This window comes from Delphinus delphis, chromosome 8, assembly GCF_949987515.2.
Source record: "Delphinus delphis chromosome 8, mDelDel1.2, whole genome shotgun sequence".
NCBI classification, from domain to species: domain Eukaryota; kingdom Metazoa; phylum Chordata; class Mammalia; order Artiodactyla; family Delphinidae; genus Delphinus; species Delphinus delphis.
Genome location: NC_082690.1, coordinates 109,718,535 through 109,741,615, shown reverse-complemented (window position 1 = coordinate 109,741,615; position 23,081 = coordinate 109,718,535). Strand labels below are relative to the sequence as shown.

The following is a 23,081-nucleotide window of genomic DNA, read 5'->3' as shown; positions in this document are numbered from 1 at the left end:
ACCCCAACCACAGCACCTACCACCACTTCAACTGGGACTCCAACTCCGACACCCAGCACAACCACAACAGAGATTCCAACCCCGACCACTACAGGGACCCTGACCACAGCACCCACCACTACTTCAACTGGGACTCCAACCACGACCCACAGCACAACCACAACAGAGATTCCAACTCCGACCACTACGGAGACCGCAACCACAACACCCACCACCACTTCAACTGGGACTCCAACTCCGACCCCCACGACAACCACAACAGAGATTCCAACCCCAACCAGTACGGAGACCCCAGCCACAACACCCACCACCACTTCAACTGGGACTCCAACTCCGACACCCAGCACAACATCAACAGAGATTCCAACTCCACCCACTACAGAGACCGCAACCACAACACCCACCACCACTTCAACTGGGACTCCAACTCCAACCCCCATCACAACCACAACAGAGATTCCAACTCCAATCACTACAGAGACCCCAGCCACAACATCCATCACCACTTCAACTGGGACTCCAACTGCGACCCCCACCACAACCTTAACAGAGACTCCAACTCCGACCACTACAGAGATCCCACACACAACACCCACCACCACTTCAACTGGGACTCCAACTCCGACCCCCACCACAACCTTAACAGAGACTCCAACTCCGACCACTACAGAGATCCCACACACAACACCCACCACCACTTCAACTGGACCTCCAACTCCGACCCTCAGCACAACCACAACAGAGACTCCAAGCACTACAGAGACCCTAACCACAACACCCACCACCACTTCAATTGGGACTGCAACTCCAACTCCCACCACAACTACAATAGGGACTCCAACTCCAACCACTAGTGAGACCCCAACCACAGCACCTACCACCACTTCAACTGGGACTCCAACTGCGACCCCCCCGACAACCACAACAGAGACTCCAAGCACTACAGAGACCCGAACCACAACACCCACCACCACTTCACCTGGGACTCCGAGTCCAACCCCCACAACAGCCACAACAGAGATTCCAACTCCGACCACTACAGAGAGCCCAACCACAACACCCACCACCACTTCAGCTGGGACTCCAAGTCCGACCCCCAGCACAACCACAACAGAGACTCCAAGCACTACAGAGACCCCAACCACAACACCCACCACCACTTCAACTGGGACTGCAACTCCAACTCCCACCACAACCACAATAGGGACTCCAACTCCAACCACTAGTGAGACCCCAACCACAACACCCACCACCACTTCAACTGGGACTCCAACTCCGACTCCCACCACAACCGCAATAGGGACTCCAACTCCAACCACTAGTGAGACCCCAACCACAGCACCCACCACCACTTCAACTGGGACTCCAACTCTGACCCCCAGCACCACCTCAACAGTGACTCCAACTCCAACCACTACGGAGACCGCAACCACAACACCCACCACCACAACAACAGGGACTCCAACTCCGACCCCCACCACAACTACAAGAGAGACTCCAACTCTGACCACTACAGAGACCCCAACCACAACACCGACCACCACTTCAACTGGGACTCCAACTCCCACCACAACCACTACAGAGATTCCAACTCTGACCACTACAGAGACCCCAACTGGGACACCCACCACCACTTCAACTGGGACTCCAACTCCGACTCCCACCACAACCACAACAGAGATTCCAACCCCGACCACTACAGGGACCCTGACCACAGCACCCACCACTACTTCAACTGGGACTCCAACCACGACCCACAGCACAACCACAACAGAGATTCCAACTCCGACCACTACGGAGACCGCAACCACAACACCCACCACCACTTCAACTGGGACTCCAACTCCGACACCCAGCACAACATCAACAGAGATTCCAACTCCACCCACTACAGAGACCGCAACCACAACACCCACCACCACTTCAACTGGGACTCCAACTCCGACACCCAGCACAACATCAACAGAGATTCCAACTCCACCCATTACAGAGACCGCAACCACAACACCCACCACCACTTCAACTGGGACTCCAACTCCAACCCCCATCACAACCACAACAGAGATTCCAACTCCGATCACTACAGAGACCCCAACCACAACACCCACCACCACTTCAACTGGGACTCCAACTGCGACCCCCATCACAACCACAACAGAGATTCCAACTCCGACCACTACAGAGACCCCAGCCACAACATCCATCACCACTTCAACTGGGACTCCAACTGTGACCCCCACCACAACCTTAACAGAGACTCCAACACCGACCACTACAGAGATCCCACCCATAACACCCACCACCACTTCAACTGGGACTCCAACTCCGACCCTCAGCACAACCACAACAGAGACTCCAAGCACTACAGAGACCCTAACCACAACACCCACCACCACTTCAACTGGGACTGCAACTCCAACTCCCACCACAACCACAATAGGGACTCCAACTCCAACCACTAGTGAGACCCCAACCACAGCACCTACCACCACTTCAACTGGGACTCCAACTCCGACCCCCAGCACAACCACAACAGAGATTCCAACTCCGACCACTACAGAGACCCCAAGCACAACACCCACCACCACTTCAACTGGGACTCCAACTCAGACTCCCAGCACCACCTCAACAGGGACTCCAACTCCAACCACTACAGAGATCCCAACCACAGCACCCACCACCACTTCAACTGGGACTCCAACTCCGACCACCACCACTACAGAGACAATCCCCACCACTATCACAACCACTGAGACCCCAACACCACCACCGACCACCAGCTCCATGGTGACTCCCACTCCGACCCTCACCATTAGCACCACCTCCACCGAGACCCCAACATCTACACCCACCATAACAGAGGCCCCAACTCCAGCATCCACCACCACAGAAATCCCCTCCCCGACCACTGCCACATCCACAGAGACTCCAACCCCACCTCCCAACATTAGCACTACCAGCAGCACATCAAAATCTCTTCCTACGTCTTCCCCTCCAACCTCCCAGTCCACCTATCCCTCTTCCATGGAATCTACCACGCTTGTGACCACTGCCCCAACAACTGTGGAGACATATAGCACACCACAGACCCCAGCGTCGACAGAATCAGCCATCACTACAACAGGAGGAACCACGCCCTCTCCACCTACACCTGGCACCACCCCTCCAGGTACACAGAGACCATGGAACTTGTGTGGTTATTGGTGATGCGCTTACCGTTCCTTCTCCCGCCAGGGGAGCTTTACAACTCTTGGGACTTGAGACAGGTGCCCCCCCACCCTACCCAGTGAGAGCGGTCCCCAAGAAGGCTCCAGGAGGGCTCGCCTGCCTCTCCTGCCCCCCAAGTCCCGATGCTGAGTGTTCAGGAAGCTGCTGACCCCACAGTACGTCTCTACTTGGGCATGGCTGCCTGTGGCCCACATCCCTCAGCCTATGGCTGTAAGATGGGCTACGTGGGCAAAGCCATCCTGAGGGGAGACCACCGAGGCATGTGTGGCCTCATGGGGAGTAGAGGCTGCCAGTCAGGTGCCATGGGAGACCCTCCCTCTGTCCCCCCTCTTCCAGCTGCACTTCTCCCTGGGGCTTTGGAGGGCCGCTGGTCAGCCTCTCTTGATGGACCAATGTCCTGTGGCTCTCGTGCTGCCTGGAGCTGGTGCCTCACCCCCGTGGCCCCCCTGTTACATACACCATAGACTGTGGGCCCTGACAGTCTGCTCAACCCTGAGACTGAGGGCTGGGGAAATGGATGTGAGGCCTCCCACGCCAGGTACCACGTCCTTCGAGTGAGCTGCCCACATGCACTTGCCACCAGGCCGCCTGTGCATCTACGATGGGTGGACGCCCTTAGCCCTGACTGCACCCTCCATTCTTACAGGCTCGCCAACCTCGGGTCCCACCTCCTCGAAGACCACTCCCACCCATGGAACCACGACTGGGCCCCCTTCATCCACCACAGGCCCCCCTTCCACACCCACACCCACTCCCGCGACTGTGTCAACGACTTCCACGGGAGCTTCCACACCAATAGGACACTCGTCGACCATGCCACCTACGCCACAGACCACCAGCACCTTGACCTCCAGTGTGACCACCCCTACGGTGATCCCATTAACCTCGCCCCACATCACCACGAGCATCGTCTCAGTCACCATCGGCACTCAGAGGGAATGCTGCTATTTAAATGACACGTACTATGCCCCAGGTATCCAAGCTTTTCATTCTGACTCAGGCAATGCAGGCTGGTGGAACTTTGTGTTCCCAGCGCCCAGGGGTCAGTTGAAGGTCTAAACTGGGTGCTTGCTTGGGAAGCTGGATGCCAGCATGGGCGGATGTCTCCATGGCCAGCCCCGTGTGCTGCCACAAATCAGGGCTGAGTGAGGGTGGTGTGGACTTCTCTCTCGTGGCCTCTGTGGGGACCCGCCTGGGTATTCTGGTGGCCAGCCCTGTGTGGATGGGGTAAGGACTGGGTCTTTCCCCTTGCAGGTGAGCTGGTGTACAACAGCACACATGGGGACACCTGCTATTACGTGAACTGCTCGCTGGACTGCACCCTTGAGATCTTCAACTCGTCCTGCCCATCCACACCCACCACCCAGCCACCCATGACATCCAGTGTGCCGCCCACCACCAGGCCCCCTGCGTGCCTGGACTTCGATCCTCCCAGACAGGTCTGTGTCTGTGGGTGGCTTTTGTCCCCTCGGGCACCCCCCCCCCACTATCTGGGCATCCAAAGCCCCAGGCTCTACCTTTCTGTTGGTCATGCCCCTGCCCCTATGCCCCACATCCCCAGTTGGGCGAAGGCTTTAGGCAGCTTGCTGGGCTCAGGGTCTGCTGTGGCCCTCCTACCTTCTCTCCCACATGCCCCTTGCTGTAGTGAGGTGGCTGGCTGCCCTCCTGGACGGGGTTGCCCTTCGCCTTCAGCCTCCTGGGCAGGGCTCTTAGGTGCTCACCTGGGGCCTCGCCTGCACGGCCCACCCCTCCTGTGTGAACCTGGGTGCCAGGCTGGTGCCGCTGACCCTGTGCCCTCCCCACCTGCAGGAGAACGAGACCTGGTGGCTGTGTAACTGCACCATGGCCATCTGCAAGTACAACAACACCGTGGAGCTCGTGGAGATGAAGTGCGACCCCCCACCCATGCCCACCTGCTCCAACGGCCTCATGCCTGTGCGCGTCGAGGACCCCGACAAGTGCTGCTGGCACTGGGAGTGTGACTGTAAGCCCGACGCCGCAGAGACCCACCCCACCTGCTCCCCACTGTGTGTGTGGGGGCTGCAGACCCCAGGCTGTCGTGATGGCTTTGATGGCTGAGCACCCGCGGAGAGCCAGGCCCACGTTTGGAGCAGTTTCTCACGCCTCCTGCTTATTCCCCATCTCAGGCCAGGGGTCCGGGGGGAAGAGAGGGGCTTGCCTGGTGGAGCATGGCCACCGCCGAGGGGCCTGGGGTGGGGGTGGGGCAGAGCTGGAGTTGGAACCGAGGCCTGGCCACTGCGGGCTGAGTGCGGAAGGCACTCTTGGGGCCCAGATGTCCCACGTGCCCCAGGAACCAGACTCCGGGGCTTCCCTCAGTTTCTGCTTGCCCTTCCCACCTGACCCTTGACCCTTGGTCCCTGTCCTTGACCCTGTCCCTGTCCCAGCCCCCGGCCCATGGCTCGGCACTGGCTCACCCCAGCTCCCTCTGCAGGCTACTGCACGGGCTGGGGGGACCCGCACTACGTCACCTTCGATGGGCTCTACTACAGCTACAAGGGCAGCTGCACGTACGTGCTGGTGGAGGAGATCACTCCCACCATGGGCAACTTCGGGGTCTACATCGACAACCAGCACTGCGACACTGACAGCCAAGTGTCCTGCCCCCGCACGCTCATCGTGCGCCATGAGACCCAGGAGGTGCTGATCAAGACCGTGCACACGATGCCCATGAGGGTGCAGGTACGTTGGCTGGGGAAGGGTGTCCACGGCGGGGCGCACTGATGTGGGCTCCCTTAGCCGGTGGGAGGCTGGGCTTCCTCCCCCAGAGCCAGGCTTGGAGAGGGCAGGGCGGCGCTCAGCGGACACATTTCTGTGTCTGGCCCTCTGGAGGCATTCAGGGACCTCTTGACCTCCCCCTCTCATGCCCCTGCCACCCACCCTGGGCACAGGTCTCTGTGGCAGAAGCCCCCTCCCTGAGGACAGGGGTGAGTGGGGAGGGGCCCTGAACACACTGCACGGAGTTGTTGGTTCCCGTGGCCCGGGGAGTCCTACCCCCTGCACGGGGGCCCCCAGGTCTCTGGGGGACTCTGAGGACAGCGGCCCTGCCACCTTGCCCCTGAGACGAGTCAGGACAAGGATCAGAAGAGGGAAGGGGGAGAGGGACGGGCAGAGATCCCTGCACTGGGCGCTCAGCCTGAGGACAGGCGGGGGAGGGTGACCCCAGGTGCCTCCGGAGGCACAGCTCGTCCCGCCCTGCTGGCCTTCCCTGACCCCAGATGTCTCGGCCACAGGTGCAGGTCAACAGGCAGGCCGTGGCGCTGCCCTATAGAAAGTACGGGCTGCAGGTGTACCAGTCAGGCATCAACTATGTGGTGGACATCCCTGAGCTGGGTGCCCTCATCTCGTACGACAGCCTTTCCTTCTCCATCCGGCTGCCCTACCACCGGTTCGGCAACAACACGAAGGGCCAGTGTGGTGAGCCTCTCGCCCCCCGTGCGCTGCCCCAGGGAGGGTGTCCGGGCTGCGGCTGGCTGCGGGCGCCTGCCCCCACGGCTGCGGTTCTCAGCGCCGTGCAGGCCCCCACTGCCTTATTTGGGCTGGGCTCCTGTGGGAAGCCAGTAGGAGCCTAGTCTAGTCTGTGCCCTTGGCCCCGGCCAGCCGGCCACCGGGGACCTGGGCTGGGAGGGGCTGGGTCCTGGGGGCTTTGCCCAGCCTGCTGGACGGCTGGGCTTGGCTCAGGGACACGTGGCCTTCCTGCCGACACAGGCACGTGCACCAACAGCACCTCGGATGACTGCATGCTGCCCGGTGGGGAGGCCGTTGCCAGCTGCGAGGTCGCGGCTGGCCACTGGGTGGTGAACGACCCCTCGGAGCCGCAGTGTCCCCACAGGGGCTTCACCACCAAGCGCCCGACCGCCTGGCCGTCGGTGGGCAGCAGCACACCCACCGGGACACGCCCTCCGTCTCCGCTCTGCGAGCTCATCAAGGACAGGTGATCCCGGCCCGGGCCCAGCTGCACCCCTGCTGGTCTGCGGAGAAGAGGCCACAAGGGCTGAGCCTGGGGCTGGGGAGGCAGAAGGAGGTCACAGTGGGGCCCAGGACTCGGGCTCCTGATTTCCATGGGGCTGAGTGGCCCGTAAGGCATCCCTGTGCCCTTTGTGACCCCCCCATCTCTCCTGCCTCCTGGGCTGGTGCAGGGGCGGTTGGGCTTGAATCCTGGGTAGAGACTAGTTGACTCGGGACAGAGTTCGCATCCAGGACTGATGCTGGGGAGGGGTATTTGGGCTTAGACAGAGAGGGGGCGCTCCCAAAGCTGGCATCCCTGGGAGCGAGCAGCTTGTCCCCAGAGGTGGGCGAGGCGGGGCTGGGAGGTTCCCTGCTGGTGTTGCTGGAGGGGGGTCTTGGCACCCCGTGGCCGTTTAGACACGAAGCTTCCATCTCCGGCCCGAGCACAGCGCCTCATCCTCGGGCCACAGTGCTGGCCCCCCTACCCCAAGGCCAGCCCCGCCGCTCTGCTCCCACCCTCAGCCCACGGGCACCTGTCTGGTGGTGCAGGCTGAGCCGGGCCCCGGGGGACAGCCCGGGTGGAGGTGCTGGGCAGGGGGTATTGTGAGAGAGGCTGGGGCACCGGCCAGACCGTGACCTGCAGCCCTCCACCCGCAGCTTGTTCGCCCGGTGCCACGCTGTGGCATCCCCCAGGCACTACTACGAAGGCTGCACATCCGACAGCTTCGCCGCGCCCGGCTCAGGCCTGGAGTGTGCCAGCCTGCAGACCTACGCCGCCCTCTGTGCCCAGAAGGGCATCTGCGTCGACTGGCGGAGCCGCACCGGCGGGGCCTGCCGTGAGTGCCTGCCCGCCCCGTCCCGGGCTCTGCTGGGCGCTGTGCCGGGAGCCAGACTGGGGTGGGGGGACAGGCCACCAGAAGAGCCGCCTTGCTCAGCAGCCGGCGGGCTGGGCCCCCTCCTCCTGGCTCGGGACAGCACGGGGGGCTGAGGCCACGCTCAGCCCGTGCGGGTGTGTCGGGTCCTGTTTGGGAGGGGCTGGGCACGATGTCACTTGGGGGTTAGGGTGGGGGACACAGGCTTTCCCCCTCTGACTCTGGTTCCTGCCCCCTCCCCGCAGCGGTGACGTGCCCGGCGCACCGCGAGTACCGGGCCTGTGGTCCCGTGGAGGAGCCCACCTGCAGGTCCAGGTCAGTCGCCGTGGATGCGTCGGGGCGGTGGGCTGTCCCTCTGACCGTGCTCCCGGCCGGTGTGTCAGGGCTGGTCGTCCAGTCTGTCCCCTCGCCGTCTCATGATGCTCTCCCCCCCAGCCCCACCCAGGCAAACAGCCCACGCCTGGCGGAAGGCTGCTTCTGTCCCAAGGGCACCACAAGCTACGCGCCCGGCTTCGACGTCTGCGTGGACCTGTGCGGTAGGCTGCCTGCCAGAGGCCGCTACTCCTCCCTGGGGCTGAGGCCAGCTCCCACGTGCTGGGGCTGTGCTCACGGGGCTGTGCTCACGGGGCCTGTCTCCTTCCTTCCTAGGCTGCGTGGGGCCCGACAACGTGCCCAGAGAGGTAGGCCGACACCCTTGGTGCTGGGACTGGACACTCCCACGAGCCCTGCATTTTGGGAGGTGGGATGGGTTGGAATGAGAACCTGGGACCCTTGGAGGCTATAATGAGTAATGAGTGATTTAAGTCCTGGAAGGCTGAGCTAGCAGGGGGATCCACCCACTAGCCATTTCATGCTCTGTCTACACCTGCGGCGGCGTCTGCAGTGTTGAGCGTGTCTCCTGCGCGTGGTTGGCTCTTTAGCTCCACGCTGTGTGAGCCCCACAGAGGCACGTGGCGCGTCTGCCCCGCACCAGGCCTGTGTGTGCACACGCTGGTGAGCAGGTCTCGGTTGTGACGTGAGTGTCCTGGCCCAGGACCTGCCTTGTGCGCTCAGAGCGGGGAGGGCGCGGGCTTTCCCGCAGGCCGCCGGGTGCAGCGCTGCCTCGGGCTGACCGGCGCCCGCTCTCCCCCTGTTCGCCCCTCCTCCCTGCAGTTTGGGGAGCACTTTGAGTTCGACTGCAAGGACTGCATCTGCCTGGAGGGGGGCAGCGGCATCATCTGCAGGCCCAAGACATGCCACCCCAGGCCCCGCGTGGAGTGCAAGGAGAAAGGCACCTACACTGTCACAGAGGTCGACCCCGCCAACGTCTGCTGCAACATCACCTCTTGCAGTAAGGCGTCCGCGGGGCAGGGAGCGGGCCTGGCCCTGCTGTGATTTCTGGAGGTGGGGGCCTCAGGGCGTGTCTGCAGGAGGGTGGGCGTCGGTGCGGCCATGGGGGTCCAGACCCCGGGTCCCTCTGCTGCAGGCCCCCGCCCTGTGCAGGGTGGCGTCGGGGCTCGGCCAGCTAGCAGCCGTGCTCACTGGGGTGTCTCCCCCGTTTTCAGAATGCAACACCAGCCTGTGCAGGGAGAACCCCCCGCCTTGCCCGCTGGGCTTCGAGGTGAAGAGCAAAATGGTCCCTGGGAGGTGCTGCCCCTTCTACTCGTGTGGTAGGTGGGCCGGGGTGGGGGATGAAGGAGGTCTAGGCCGGGCAGCCGGGCTGGGGCTGGGCAGTGGTGTGATGGGGGGATGGGGAGGTGGGGGGGTGGGGCTGAAGTGGCCCCTGCCTGGGGGCTCAAGTTCTGCCCAGCGGATGCACCCAGCCCAGTCCGCTGGCTCTGCGTCCACGTGGGCTCAGGCAGGACAGTCTGACCTTCGTTCCTCTTCTTCCCCCCAAGTACCCAAGGGCGTGTGTGTTCTCCGGAACGCTGAGTACCAGGTGAGCCCTGACGGGCTGCGGGGAGTGGGGCCGGGTGCGCAGAGGGCATGGGGTTTGGCAGGCTCTTGGCTGGCCCGGTGAGGGGCCCTGCTCTGGGGGCTCTCGGCCCCGGGGCGCCCAGCTCGCCTGCTGGTGATGGGGGCGGTGCCCTGGAGGGGGGAGGTGCCTCGGAGGCCCCGCCTCACCTTCCCTCCCCGTGCCCGAAGCCCGGTTCTCCAGTCTTCTCCTCCAAGTGCCAGAACTGCACGTGCACCGACCGCAGGGACAACGCCACGCAGCTCAACGTCATCTCCTGCACCCACGTGCCTTGCAACACCTCCTGCAACCGCGTAAGCACCCCGTGCCCAGACAAGTGCGGCCCGCCCACCGCCGTCCCCGCGCAGCCCTTCCTCTTTCGATGCCAGCCCGCCCGGGTGTCCTGCAGGGCTTTGAGCTGGTGGACGTCCCCGGCGAGTGTTGCAAGAAGTGTCAGCAGACCCACTGCATCGTCATCAACCAGCCCGGCAGCCAGAGCGTGGTCCTGAAGGTGCACATGCCTGTCCTTCCCCGCCCGGGGCAAGGCTGAGTCTCCCCCGGGGCTGCAAGGCTGTCCACGTCCTGTCTCTTATCAGGACACCTGCCATGGGATTTTGGCCCCCTGTCCCTCCCCCACGCCCCGGGTAATCCAGGATGGTCTCACCTGGAGATCTTTAACTCAGCTCCCTCTGAAAGACACCCTTTCCAGGTCAGGTCACCTCTGCGGGATGTGCGGGTTAGGTTGTGGACCCGTCTGTGGACTACAGGCTGGTAGTCCCTGGGCCCCTCCTGGGTGCCACCGGCCTGGTGGCCCCGGGCCTGTGGGCTGCACTCGGCAGGGTGTTCGGGGTGTCTCCAGTTGCCTTTCTGGGTGGGACTCCTGCCAGGCCTCCCACAGACCCTCCTCTGCCCCACAGCCCGGGGACATGAAGAGAGACCCCCTGAACAACTGTACCTTCTTCAGCTGCATGAAGATACATGACCAGTTCATCTCATCCGTCTCCAGCATCACCTGCCCCGACTTTGACCCCAGCACCTGTCTCCCGGTGAGCGGGCCCATCACTGCTGGGAGTGGGGGTCCCCGATGTTCCTGAGCGGCTGGCCCGCCAGCACCAGGACAGCAGCCTCCAGCCTGGAGGGTCTGCTGTGGGCCCTTATGCAGGAACGGCCGCGTGCACCCCCGTGGCAAGCGGGGGGCTGTCACTGCTCGGGGAGGCCTGCGAGTCCCAGCTGCTTCTCCTTCCCGCCAGGGCTCCATCACGCTCATGCCCAATGGCTGCTGCAGGAAATGTGAGTTCCGGCGGGTGGCTCCTGGGGCGCGGGGCGCGGCGGCCTGGCAGCGGGCTCCACCCGGGCCCCTTGGAGGGAGGACAGCACGAGGGGATGGTGCCCCGGGAACCCCGTCCCCTCTGTGCCACTCTCAGCTGGACGCTGAGTTCGAAGGCATCACCTGGGCTGCCCAGGAAGCCTGAATCCCTTCCTGAGAAGCAGGACAGAGCTCAGCTTACTTGAGGGCGGCCGAGGTGGGGTGCTTGGGGAGGGAAGAGGAAGCAGTGAGGGGGAGTGAGAGGGCCCTGCATGGTGGAGACCCCCCGAACCTCTGCCCCCTCTCCCCAGGCCTCCCTCGCAATGAGACCAGGGTCCCCTGCTCCACTGTCCCTGTCGTCAGGGAAATTTCGCACAACGGCTGCACCAAGCTGGTCACCATGAACGACTGCTCCGGGTCCTGCGGGACCTTCGCCATGTGAGGCCCAGGCCGCGAGTGGCCCTGGTGGGGGCGGCGGGGGGGATCCTGCGGGACCTTCGCCATGTGAGGCCCAGGCCGTGAGTGGCCCTGGTGGGGGCGGCGGGGGGATCCTGCGGGACCTTCGCCATGTGAGGCCCAGGCCGCGAGTGGCCCTGGTGGGGGCCGTGGGGGGGGCGGGGGCTGCGTCCGCGCCAGCAGGCAGTGGCGCCTCACCCCGGCTGCTCTGCAGGTACTCGGCCGAGGCCCAGTCCCTGGACCACAGGTGCTCCTGTTGCACGGAGCAGCGCACCAGCCAGCGGGAGGTGACGCTGCAGTGCCCGGACGGGCGCGGGCTCAACCACACCTACACCCACATCGACAGCTGTCTGTGCCAGGACACCATGTGCGAACTGCCCCCCTGGCGCAGGGCCCGGCGCTCTGGCCTCAGGGACCTGGGCCCGGGGCGGGGGTGAGCGGGGAGCGCTCGGCCACCCAGGCCCCGCCTCCACCGTCCATACACCCCCTCTATTGACCCTCTGAGCTTCCTCGCCTCCTAATCTGACCTTCTCTCTGCAGATATTTATTCTCCAAAAGCCTTTGTTTGATTCTCTGCTTTTCCGAAATAAACTCAGGCAGACACTGCGCTGCTGTGTTTCAGTAGAGGCTGGGCGTCGGGTGGGCCACCGTGCACGGCCGAGGTCTGGCTGATTCCTGGGGAGCGAGTGGGCTCCGGCCACCAGGCTCTGCACACAGGATCGGGGGGACACAGTGCCCAGGGGCCTGGCCTGGCTTCGGCAAACCCCGGAAGGCACTGTCCTGCCCTCTCCTGCCCTTGGCATGCACGAAGCCCTGGCGGGGCCACCGAGATGCAGGTGGCCCCCCGCTGCAGGAAGCCCCCTGTGCCCGATTTTGTGAAGAAGGATGCAGTCCCTTTAGCAGCCATTATGCTGCCTGTGCACCTGTTTGCGTGCATGTGAGTGTGTGTTCGCATATGTGACCTGTGTGTGAATGTGCACACGTTTGCATGTGTGTGTGAAATGCACCAACCCCTGGGGAAAATAGAGAAGGTCCTGGTCCACAGACGGGGGCAGCATGCCGACGCCTGCTGCAAAAACTGACAAAAAGTGACCTTATGGGTCCTTCCGGGCTGCCGTAACGCAGCTGGCCGCAGGGCCTCCGGCTGGCTCTGGGGACCAGGCCAGGAAGCGGCCCTGTGTGCGTGCGTGTGTCCACGTGTCCACACGCCCACGTGTGTCTGGGGACCTGCTCTGTGCGCTGGCTGAGATACCAGAATGGTAATTCTAGGGAAGGGACCCTCTGGTCCTTTTACCGTAGAGCGAGGCTGGCAGCCGTGGAGACCCACGGGGTTGGGAGGGGAGCAGTTGCTTCTCTCTGACCAGGTGGTGGGGGAGTGGGGGCCCTGGGTTCCTGGGCTGAGGACCCCCAGGTGTAGTAATCCAACCTGTGAGCATCCTTGGAGACCTAAGGGGAGGGCACTCTCCCCCCGGGGCCCAGGTACAGTCTGCTGTCACATTTACACCTGATACCTGTCGGCCACATTTACACCTGGCTCATGGGTGCTGGATGAAGCTGCCCAGGGCCCAGCCGTGCTTGCACAGGGCGGACCCAGGCCCCCACCTCCCCTCCACCCACCGCCTCCTGCCACTGCCCTCCCCTCAGCCACCTGACCCCCTCCCCCACCTGACCCCCACCTGACACCAGGTCAGGACACCCCAGCACAGCAGTACCACCCTGGATCCCGGGCTCCTGGTGACTTCAGGAGCTCATACTGCACCTGGCCCAGCCCGTGGACTCCTCGGTGGTCAGTTGGCCTGGGATGGACTTGGAGTCACCAAGTCCCCTCCTAAAGCAGATTTGTTAAGGGGACAGAGGGGTTGCCCACCCCTGCTTTGCGGCCACGTGGGGTCCTGGGTGCCTCAGAGCCAGCCCTGCTGGTAAGCGGTCACTGAGCCCACCCCAGGCTCTCAGCTGTTCCTCTGTCCCTCCTGGGCCATGAAGGCTGTGAGCTCCATTCACTCAGTGTGTGGCCTGTTGCCTGGACCTGGACCCGAGCCCCAGGCCCGGCAGCTCCAGCCCCGGCCGCGAGACCTGTAGGACAGGCCCGGGGGGAGGGCGCTGGGGCCGGCGCTGGGTCGGGGGGTGGTGTCAGGCTCTGGCCAGCAACCTCCTTGGCCTCCCAGGTCCCCACTGCTGCCCCACTAGCCCTGGCCTCACAGCTGTGAAACGGGGGTTCCCGGGTGACCAGGGGTGGGCAAAGGTGGGTTGTGCCCCCAGGCCCGCTGATTTAAGCAGAACAGCCCTGGCTTTTTTCTCTTGGACATGGAGTTTCCATGAAGTTTTGCTTGGAAAGAGGTTTTTGGCTTAAAAATAGTTTGACAGGGACTTCCCTGGTGGTCCAGTGGTGGCTAAGACTCTGCATTCCCAGGGCAGGGGGCCCGGGTCCCATCCCTGGTCAGGGAACTAGATCCCGCGCACCGCAGCTGAGTCCGAATGTTGCAACTAAGACCCGGTGCAGCCAAATAAATAAATAAATATTAAAAAAAATAGTTCGACAAAATCATCGGCAGATGGCGGGAGGCCGCGGCCCTGTCCCCCGAGAGGAACCCGTGGGCGCCTCCCGCCCACCCCGCACGTCGAGCGCTCACGGACGAATGAACCAGGGAGCGCGTGAGCAGAGGAACTATCCACACGCCAGCCTCTGCGCACGACCCCAGGCCCACGAAGACCCAGGCGGGGGCGGGGGGGGGCCGGGGGGGTAGGTACCGATTCATTGTTTCGCTTCCGTCAGGCCAACGGTTCCTGCCCCACCCCCCTGTTTAGATGCGGGCTCTGAGGGCTCTGCTGTCTGCCGGACACCTGTACGGTGGGTGGCAACCCGGCCCTCTGCTCAGAGAGCAACCGCCTGGGCCCTGCCCCTCCCTCCGCGCTCCCAGCCCAGCCCTTCTCCCACTTCAGCCTTCCGATCCTGCGGAGACCCCAGGCCCTGGGGCTGCTCCACAGGTGCTCCCCGCCTGCCCCAGACCTGGTTTCTAGCTGGGGAGGGGTCCCCATGGAGACCCCAGGCCGGGCCCACACCGCCGATGGATGCAAAGCCCGGACGCCAGGTGGTTCCCTGCTCCCCAGTCCGCGGCCCCTCTCCTGGTCTGGGTCTCTGGGCTGAGCTCCCCTTTCCACTGACGCCTCTGGGGCCGATCTCTCCTCTGACCAGAGGCAGAGAGGCCTCCACCTGCCTCCACCGCCTCTGCCCCCCCAGGCTCTCAGGCACCGCTGTGCCAGGGCAGAGGCGGCAGATGTTCCCAACCACCTGGGTGGCCCGGGGGACACCTTCTGTAAATGGGGACTTGGCAGAACAGGTGCGTCCCTGTCCGGACAGCCTGCCCCCTCCCCCTGCACACGGCCCACCCAGGTCACAGAGGCGTTGGAGGGTCAGGATGGGGGACAGGGAGGGAGGAGGGCGGGCAGCCTGCAGCCCCCTCCCCTCTCCAGCTGCTCTCTCTTCCTCCTCACCTGGCTCACCACCCAGAGCTGTGTCCTCCTAGGACTCCCTAGGGGTACGCCCCTGGAGCCACGGCCATCTGCTTCTCCCACGGCCCATGGTGGGCTGTCCCCTGTCTGGGGTGCCCCCAGGTCAGCCAGGTGGGCGGCCCTGCCCCGGGGACCTGGAAGCTGGGCTACAAGGTCTCCGCCACTGTCTTGGGTGCCGTGGGAACAGGGCCAGGCTTGGGACAAAGTAACTGCCCCTCTCCATGCTGCCCCACCCGCCCTGGGTCGTCACAGCTCCTCCCCGCTTCCCGCAGCCTGCCCACCTCTGCCCCTGGCCAGGAGGCTATGTAAGAGTAAAACACCTCACTGTTGGCTAAGTGCCTGTTTCTCCTGCTGCCCCCGTGGACCCTCACGCTACAAGGGCCCTGACACAGGGTTCACTCCAACCCTGTTTTCAGTAGGAAAACAGGCCTGGAGGGCAAGGGGCTCCCAAGGCCACCAAGTGGACCCCGAGGCAGAGTTGACCAGGCCATGGGTCCTTCTGCTGCATGCTGCCTTCCCCCCCCGCCCCACCCCAGCAGGTGACCCCCCCACCCCCCGCCGTTCCCTCGAGCTCACTGATGCTGGACGGGCCCCAGGGCAGGGCCCACAGGTTCCCACCAGGCCTCACGGCACTGCAGCTCAGCTACGCTCGACCCCTGGATGCCGGCTGGCCCACGCTGTCTGGGGTGGCGGGCCTGCAGCGTGGCCTTCAGCGGTGCCCATGGCCATGGTGCCCACTCGGGCTCCAGCTGTGCAGGCCACTCTGTGCCTGCTGTGCCCCTTCAGGTCCTCACTTCACAGCGGGATTGTGACCATAACAACCGACAGGTAGTGCCTGGCTTGCTGCTACCCAGGCCTTCCAGAGGCTACGCTCGCCCCCAGACACTTGCCCCCCACCACAGGGGAAGGCCGCAGAGCCAAGACCCCTGCTGGGGCCCGGGAGGGATGGGGTCTCCTAGGTACCCTGCGGGATCGCAGGTTGTCAACCCTGGGGCAACACTTCTCGGGCTCTGTGGGGCTCCACCGGTGAGGGGAGCCCTGGGCCCACAGCCTGGCCCTCGATCGCAGGGCTGCGGTGGAGACCCCAGTGGTGAGAACACAGCCTCGTTCTGAGATGCTGCCCGGGCCTCCCATGGTGTGATAGCCCTGTGCACACCCAGAGCCTGGACATTAGATAAGGACCGGACTTAGGATTTCCATCACGAGTTCCCACCTTGCTTTCCCCAGCTGTGAAACGGGGGTTCCCCGTTTCACATACTCCAGTCACAAAACAAAAGGAAACATGTTTAAAACAGTAAAAATCATACAAAGTATGTTACACACATGGGACACATGGAATTGAACTAAAAATCAACAACGGAGAGAGAGATATCTGGAAAATTCCAAATATTTAGAAATTAAGACATACTTCTAACTAACTCATGAATGACAGAGGAGGCCACAAGAAATCAGGAAATATTTAAAATAGAATACAGATGAAAACAAAACCTATCAAAAATTGTGAAATGTAGCTAAAGCATGTCTTAGATGGACTTTTATGCATTTAATGTTTGTATTAGTGAAAAGGAAGCTCAAAGCAAATAGAAAGAAGCAAATAAGAGAGAGCATAAATAAACAAAATTTAAGACAAAACAAACAACAAAACCAGAAATCCAATGGAGATTGTCAATGAAACAGAAAACTGGCTCTTTGAAGAGACTAAAAATAAAACTGACAAATCTCTAGTGGATCATGAAAAAAAGAGCAAAGACGTGAATGATTAATATCAAGATTAAGAAGGGACATAACTACAAATCCTACAGACATTAAAAGGATAGTAAGGGAGTATTATGAGCTGCTTTATGCTAATACATTTGATAATTTAGATTAAGTAGACAAATGTCTTGAAGGAAACAAGTTAACAAACTTTGTTCAAGAAGAAATTGAAAACTTGAACAGCCCTATGTTGATTCTAGAAAACTAAAACTCAAAAACTTTTCCACAAAGTTCAGGTTCAGGTGGTTTCACTGGTGAGTTCTATCAGGTATTTAAAGAAAAAACAATATGATCTTACATAAATTCTTTCAGGAAATAAAGAAGGAGGGGACACTTCTCCGCTCATTTTATGGGGCTAGTATTTATGTTGATTACAGAACCAAAGATATCATAAGTAAAGCAAATCACAGATCAATTCTTCTCATGAAAATAGGTGCAAAAATCCATAACAAAATATTAGCAAGTCAAATCCAACAATACGTACACAGGCTAATACCAAGTGAGGTTTACCCCAAGAATGCGAGATTGGTATAACATATGAACATCAATCAGTGTAATTCCCCATGTTCATAAAATAAAGGAGAAAAACAAATGATCACATTATATGCAGAAAAAGTGTTTGAAAAAAATCACAACACTTTAATGATAAAAACTCTCAGAGAGCTAAGAAAAAAAGAGAACATCTTCAACCTGATTGGGGACATTTACAAAAACCTGAAGCTAACATCACACTCAGAGATTAAAGCCTATTCCAAGATCATGTAGGAGAGTAGTCTGTGTGCTCTCACCACTTCTGTTTAGCATTGAACTAGAGGCCCTTGCCAGTGCAATAAGACAAGTAAAAGAAATGAAAGATGTTCAGGTTGGAAAGATCTGAATGGTATATTTTATAAAGATGTCTATATTTGCAGATGATATATTTATGTATGGCGATAACCCTAAGGAACCTACAAAATATCTACTAGAAAGAATAAGTGAATTTATCAACATTGCAGGATATAAGGCAATGTACAAAAACCAATGGCATTTCTATATAGTATAAATGCACAATTAGAAATGAAATTAAAGAAAACAGCTCAATTTACAATAGCATCATAAATAAAATACTTAGGAATAGATTTAACAAGAGTTGTATGAGATGTGCACAGTAAAAACTACAAAACAGTACAAAGCAAAACATAAAGGCTGAAGTAAATGGAAAACTATACCATGCTCATGGTGGAGGATTTAATATTGGGAGCATGGCTGCCCTTCCCAAATTTATCTAAAGATTCAATGCAATACCAATCAAATCCCCAACAGGCTTTGTTGAAGAAATTGACAAGATGATTTAAAATTCATATGGAAAGGCAATCTGGTATAGTCAAAACAATTCTGAAGAACAAAGTTGGAGGGCTAGCATTACCTGATTGCAGGAAAATGTTGTATAAATACAGTTTTATGTTATTTATTATTTATATTATATTAATTATATTATTATAAAGATATAGCCTATATAATTAATAGTGTTCTATTGGCATAAAGGTAGACATATAGATCAATGCAGCAAGACAGAGAGTCCAAGAATGGTGGCGCAGTGGTTGAGACTCCACCTGCCGATGCAGGGGACATGGGTTCGTGCCCCGGTCCGGGAAGATCCCACATGCCACGGAGCGGCTGGGCCCGTGAGCCATGGCCGCTGAGCCTGTGAGTCCGGAGCCTGTGCTCCGCAACGGGAGAGGCCACGACAGTGAGACGCCCGCCTACCGCAAACAAAAACAAAAACAAAAACACAAAGGTAATTAATAGGATAAAGGTAGTCTTTTTTAACAAATAATGCCAAATGTCTATCTGTGTGGAAAAGAAATAAACCTTGACCCTTAGCCAACACCATATACAAATATAACCTAAGTGCAAGAGCAAGAACTATTAAATTTATAGAAGAAATACAGAAGAAAATATTTATGACATTGGAATAGGCAAAGATTTCTCAAACCAGACATAAAAAACACAAAGTATAGAAGAAAAAAACCAATAAAATAGACTTTATTAAGATTAAAATCTTTTGGTTTTTGAAAGACATGGTTACCAAATTTTTGCAAAACATATGTCTGAAAAGGAACTTACATCCAGAATATATAAAAAAACTCTTACAACTCAATAAAAGTAAGTTAACTCAATTAAAAATAGGCAAAAGATTTATAGGATCCATCACAAAATATGATATAGGATCGGCCAGTAGGACGTTCAGCGTTACTGGTCCTCCAATCAATGCACAAACTACAAAGGTGTGTCGGTCTTCACACACGGACAATACAAAATGTTGGCAAGAACATGGAGTAACTGGAACTCTCAGATGTTGCTGGAAGGAATGTGAAATTGTACAGCCTTTTGGAAAACAAAACGTTACCAAGTTAAATGTATACTTACTATGTGACTCACCAGTTTCCCTCGTAGATGTTTACCCAGGACAAAAGAAACCACATGGTCGAAGAAGACGTACGTGAATGTTTGAGGCCCCATCATTCAAGATTTCTGAAAACGAGAAGTGATGTACTTGCCCGTCCACTGCTGAATGGATAGACAAATGGAAATATTGGCTTGGCCAAAAAGTTCGTTCGGGTTTTCTATCACATGAAAAACCCGAACGAACTTTTGGGCCAAGCCAATATAGCCGTACGTTGAGATACTGCTCTCCAATAAAAATGGACAAGTATCGCTGTATGCAACTGGGGTAAGTATCAAAAGCACTGTGTTAATTGAGAGTAGTCAGGTGTAAAGGACTGCAGGATTCTGTACCACAGAATTCTAAAAATGACAAAACTGGGGGGAATGGCGAGCACAGCGGTGGTTTCCTGGGACCAAGGATGTGGAAAGGGACCAGCTGCAAAACGGCACAAATAAGCTTTCTGAGTTCCTCCATCTTGGTTTTGGTGGTGAGTACATGACTGCACATAGTTACTAAAAGTTATCAGGCTGCTTGTCACGTGTCTGCTGTCAGCTGGTGGGTCTGCAGGACTGGACATGGTCGGAGTAGCTTGGGTCACTGGCGCCTGTATCCATGAGTCGCTCCTTCTCCAGAAGAAGGTGGCTATTCCCATGGCGGTCACCGTTCCCAAGAGGCACGAGAGACCCGAGGGCACAAGCTCTTTTCGTGCCTCCACATGTGTTGGATTTACTGCTGTTCCAGTGGCTATAACTACCATGGACACAGCAAGCCCAGATCGGTGAGGATGGGATACAGGGGTGTGAACAGCCGGGCCTTGGACCACATCGTGTCACACAGACTTTCGAAGAAGTGGGAGGCCGAGGCCTCTCATTTCTGAAACTAGGATAACGGTGATACAAAAATCTCTCAAAAGCAGTCCCAGGAAAGGAAGTTGCAGACACCCTGAAGCATGTGTTAGTCCTTGTGGGGCTTGCCTTTTCCTCTGCGGCCACATCTCTTTCCATGAGGAGCTGGTCCTTCTGTTCCTGCCCCTTTGTCCTTTACGTCCTCCATCTCAGAGAGAGCGCAGTGGCTTAAAGGCTTAATCCACACCCGAAAAGAGAAACAGGGCGTGGGCATCCCTCCTCTCTTCTCTTCCTTCCTCCCGGGCCTGACCTGCTCTCCCTTGCTTCTCCAAGGAGGGGGCTTGTCAGGGCCGGCCATTGGAGGGCTGTCTGTTTAATTCGAGGGGTCAGAGTAAGGAAGCCGACTTACCCACAAGCGCGATCCGTGGTCTCCGGCCAAGAATTTATAATTTACGCAACTAGGCCTTGTCCTGCACACGCCAGCTCCCCTTCCTTCTTTTCAATTGGTTCAAACCTTCAGGTGGGGAGGGCTGTGTATGAAGCTCCCCTAAGATCCCAGAAACCGTGAGCAAGGAGGCTTACCCAGCAAGTCAAGTATCGTTCAACAGCAGAAGATCTACTGACGTAACGTCTCAGTCAGGATAGCTCTGTTGTGCTGCAGGAACAAGAGCCCCCAGATCTTGGTGGCCTGTGACAGCAGAGGTTTCCAGGCACCCTGGACTGGTGCTCTGCTCCCATCTTCTCTCCAGGACCTCAAGTGATGGAGCAGCTGTCATCTCAGAGATCACGTCTGTCACACGGAGCCTCTTGCCCAGTGTCTAAACCCTCAGAACAGAGGGTCACCTGGGTCATCCCAGCTGCCAGGGCTGGGATGTGGGATGTGGCTTTGCCAACAGGAGGGGAGCCAGCAACGTTTGGCGATTTCCATGGACAGATTAAAGGAGAAAAACCATTAAGAGATGCAGAAAAAGCACCCCATGAAAGCAAACAGCTTGTCTTCATTTTTTTTTAAAGCAAACTAAGACTGGAAGGAAACATTCCTCATCTGTTAGTGGGTATCAGTCAAAAAGCGGCAGCAAACATCAGATTTAGTGCTAGAGCTTTAGGTCATTCCATGAAAGTCAGGGGATGCGGAGGCTGTCTACAATGACTACTTTCTTTTTTTAAAAAAATTTATTGATGTATAGTTGATTTACAATGTTGTGTTAATTTATGCTATACAGTAAAGTGACCCAGTTATACATATATATTCTTTTTCATATTCTTTTACCATCAATCTATGGGGTCTAGAAGTTCTTGCCAAAGCAACAAAACAAGAAAAAAAAAAAGTATCAGGATTGGAAAAAAATAAAACTGTCCTGACTTAAAGCTACTGTGATTATCAAGATGGAAAAGCCAATCAGAACTCAGTAACATTGTTGGATACAAGGTTAATGAAAACAAGTACACAAAACCAGTAGCATTTATTTATGCCAGTAAAAACCAAGTAGAAAAAATAATAATTAACACAGCCACAAACCCACGCAGATTCCTAAGAATAAATCAAACAGAATATGTCCCAGGCTATTAAGAGAAAATTACTATAGTTACTGGAAGGCAAATAGGAAGAACTTATTAAATGGAGAGAGATGCCCTGCTCACGAATGATAAGATTCAATTTTGAAAAATAAAACCATTTCTTGGCAAGCAGCTGTATAAACCTAACAAAATGCCTTTCACGATCCCAGTAGAGTTTTTCATGGACTTGTCAGGCTGCTCAAACAGCCCACGTGAGACCAAAGAGCTAAGAAGAGCTGAGAGTTTTCAAAGAAGCACGAGGTGGGAAGGCCGGTCTCTTCTCACAGAGCCGAGTGGGCTTGCTCAGGGATAGGCAAGCGGGCAGGTGGAACAGACCACACGCCAGGACAGTGACTGCGGTGGGAGGGACTCCTCATATGCGGGGAGGGGCGACCTTCAGTAGAAGCTGCTGGGACAGCGTTCTCTCAGTGGGGAAGTAGGAATGAGGTCTCCACCTCACGCCCCAAACTAAGATCAGACACCAAGTGGCTTAAATAGCTAGATGTGAAAAGCAAAACTTTTAAACTTTCAGGAGAAATTAAAGGCGTGATGTTTATGACCTCAGGGGAGGGGAGGATTTCTTAACCAAGTCAGTAAAATCCCAAGCCGTCGATGTTGCAATGGAGACACTTGGTAATATCCTGTTTACAAAGAGACAACCTAACAAAGTGAAAATACAGGCCAAAGAGGGAAGGAAGCTTCCGTGAGGATGACTCATGAGGACCAGTGTCCAAAGAGCTAAGGAATGCCCGTGATGTCCACCACCTGCTGGACCCTCATGGGGTGAGGGGAGGAGAAGGAAGGGGAAGGGGAGGACGGGGGAGGCTGAGCCCACCCACGGCCTAGACGGAGAGTCCAGGGCGCCCACCTGCTGCCTCGGGGCCGAGGGCAGCTCACCTCCTTCAGGCACAGATGACGAAAATAAGCAGCAAGCCAAGAAGCTTGGCCACGGGGATCCTGGAAACGCGAGAGAAGCCGCCCTTGGGACCCGCGTCAGCCCGCCGGCGCTTCTGCCTGGGCCGTCCCGCCGCTGGCCGAGCCGGGTGTCACAGCCCTCTCGCAGGAGTGAGACCCCCACCCTTCCCCAGAATGCAACACGGCCACTAAACCTGCAGGAACCGGAGCCACAGCAGGCTCGCGCAGACGCTGATCGCATCACTGGGGATTCACGCGTTATCCCTGCTTTATAACGTGCACATTTACAAACGTGGTGAAACTGTAAAAA

At 57.7% G+C, this 23,081-nt stretch overlaps 2 protein-coding genes across 2 annotated transcripts in view; both read left to right on the top strand.

Moving 5' to 3' along the window:
* Positions 1-12,198, top strand: part of LOC132430354 (mucin-2) — a 29,204-nt gene extending 17,006 nt beyond the window's left edge. The window contains exons 32-56 of the mRNA XM_069540990.1: positions 14-751; positions 872-1,225; positions 1,340-2,461; positions 3,565-3,598; positions 3,693-3,766; positions 3,875-4,098; positions 4,145-4,201; positions 4,483-4,667; positions 5,038-5,212; positions 5,681-5,928; positions 6,480-6,663; positions 6,955-7,180; positions 7,852-8,030; positions 8,312-8,381; positions 8,502-8,602; positions 8,715-8,746; positions 9,219-9,396; positions 9,611-9,715; positions 9,944-9,984; positions 10,191-10,313; positions 10,409-10,510; positions 10,917-11,045; positions 11,250-11,289; positions 11,617-11,743; positions 11,976-12,198. Of these exons, the coding sequence (XP_069397091.1) occupies positions 14-751; positions 872-1,225; positions 1,340-2,461; positions 3,565-3,598; positions 3,693-3,766; positions 3,875-4,098; positions 4,145-4,201; positions 4,483-4,667; positions 5,038-5,212; positions 5,681-5,928; positions 6,480-6,663; positions 6,955-7,180; positions 7,852-8,030; positions 8,312-8,381; positions 8,502-8,602; positions 8,715-8,746; positions 9,219-9,396; positions 9,611-9,715; positions 9,944-9,984; positions 10,191-10,313; positions 10,409-10,510; positions 10,917-11,045; positions 11,250-11,289; positions 11,617-11,743; positions 11,976-12,198 (5,071 nt within the window). The remainder of the gene's footprint in view (positions 1-13; positions 752-871; positions 1,226-1,339; positions 2,462-3,564; positions 3,599-3,692; positions 3,767-3,874; positions 4,099-4,144; positions 4,202-4,482; positions 4,668-5,037; positions 5,213-5,680; positions 5,929-6,479; positions 6,664-6,954; positions 7,181-7,851; positions 8,031-8,311; positions 8,382-8,501; positions 8,603-8,714; positions 8,747-9,218; positions 9,397-9,610; positions 9,716-9,943; positions 9,985-10,190; positions 10,314-10,408; positions 10,511-10,916; positions 11,046-11,249; positions 11,290-11,616; positions 11,744-11,975) is intronic.
* A 393-nt stretch (positions 12,199-12,591) lies between these two features.
* Positions 12,592-23,081, top strand: part of LOC132430353 (mucin-5B-like) — a 108,997-nt gene continuing 98,507 nt past the window's right edge. The window contains exons 1-3 of the mRNA XM_069540989.1: positions 12,592-12,698; positions 15,000-15,099; positions 15,374-15,448. Of these exons, the coding sequence (XP_069397090.1) occupies positions 12,592-12,698; positions 15,000-15,099; positions 15,374-15,448 (282 nt within the window). The remainder of the gene's footprint in view (positions 12,699-14,999; positions 15,100-15,373; positions 15,449-23,081) is intronic.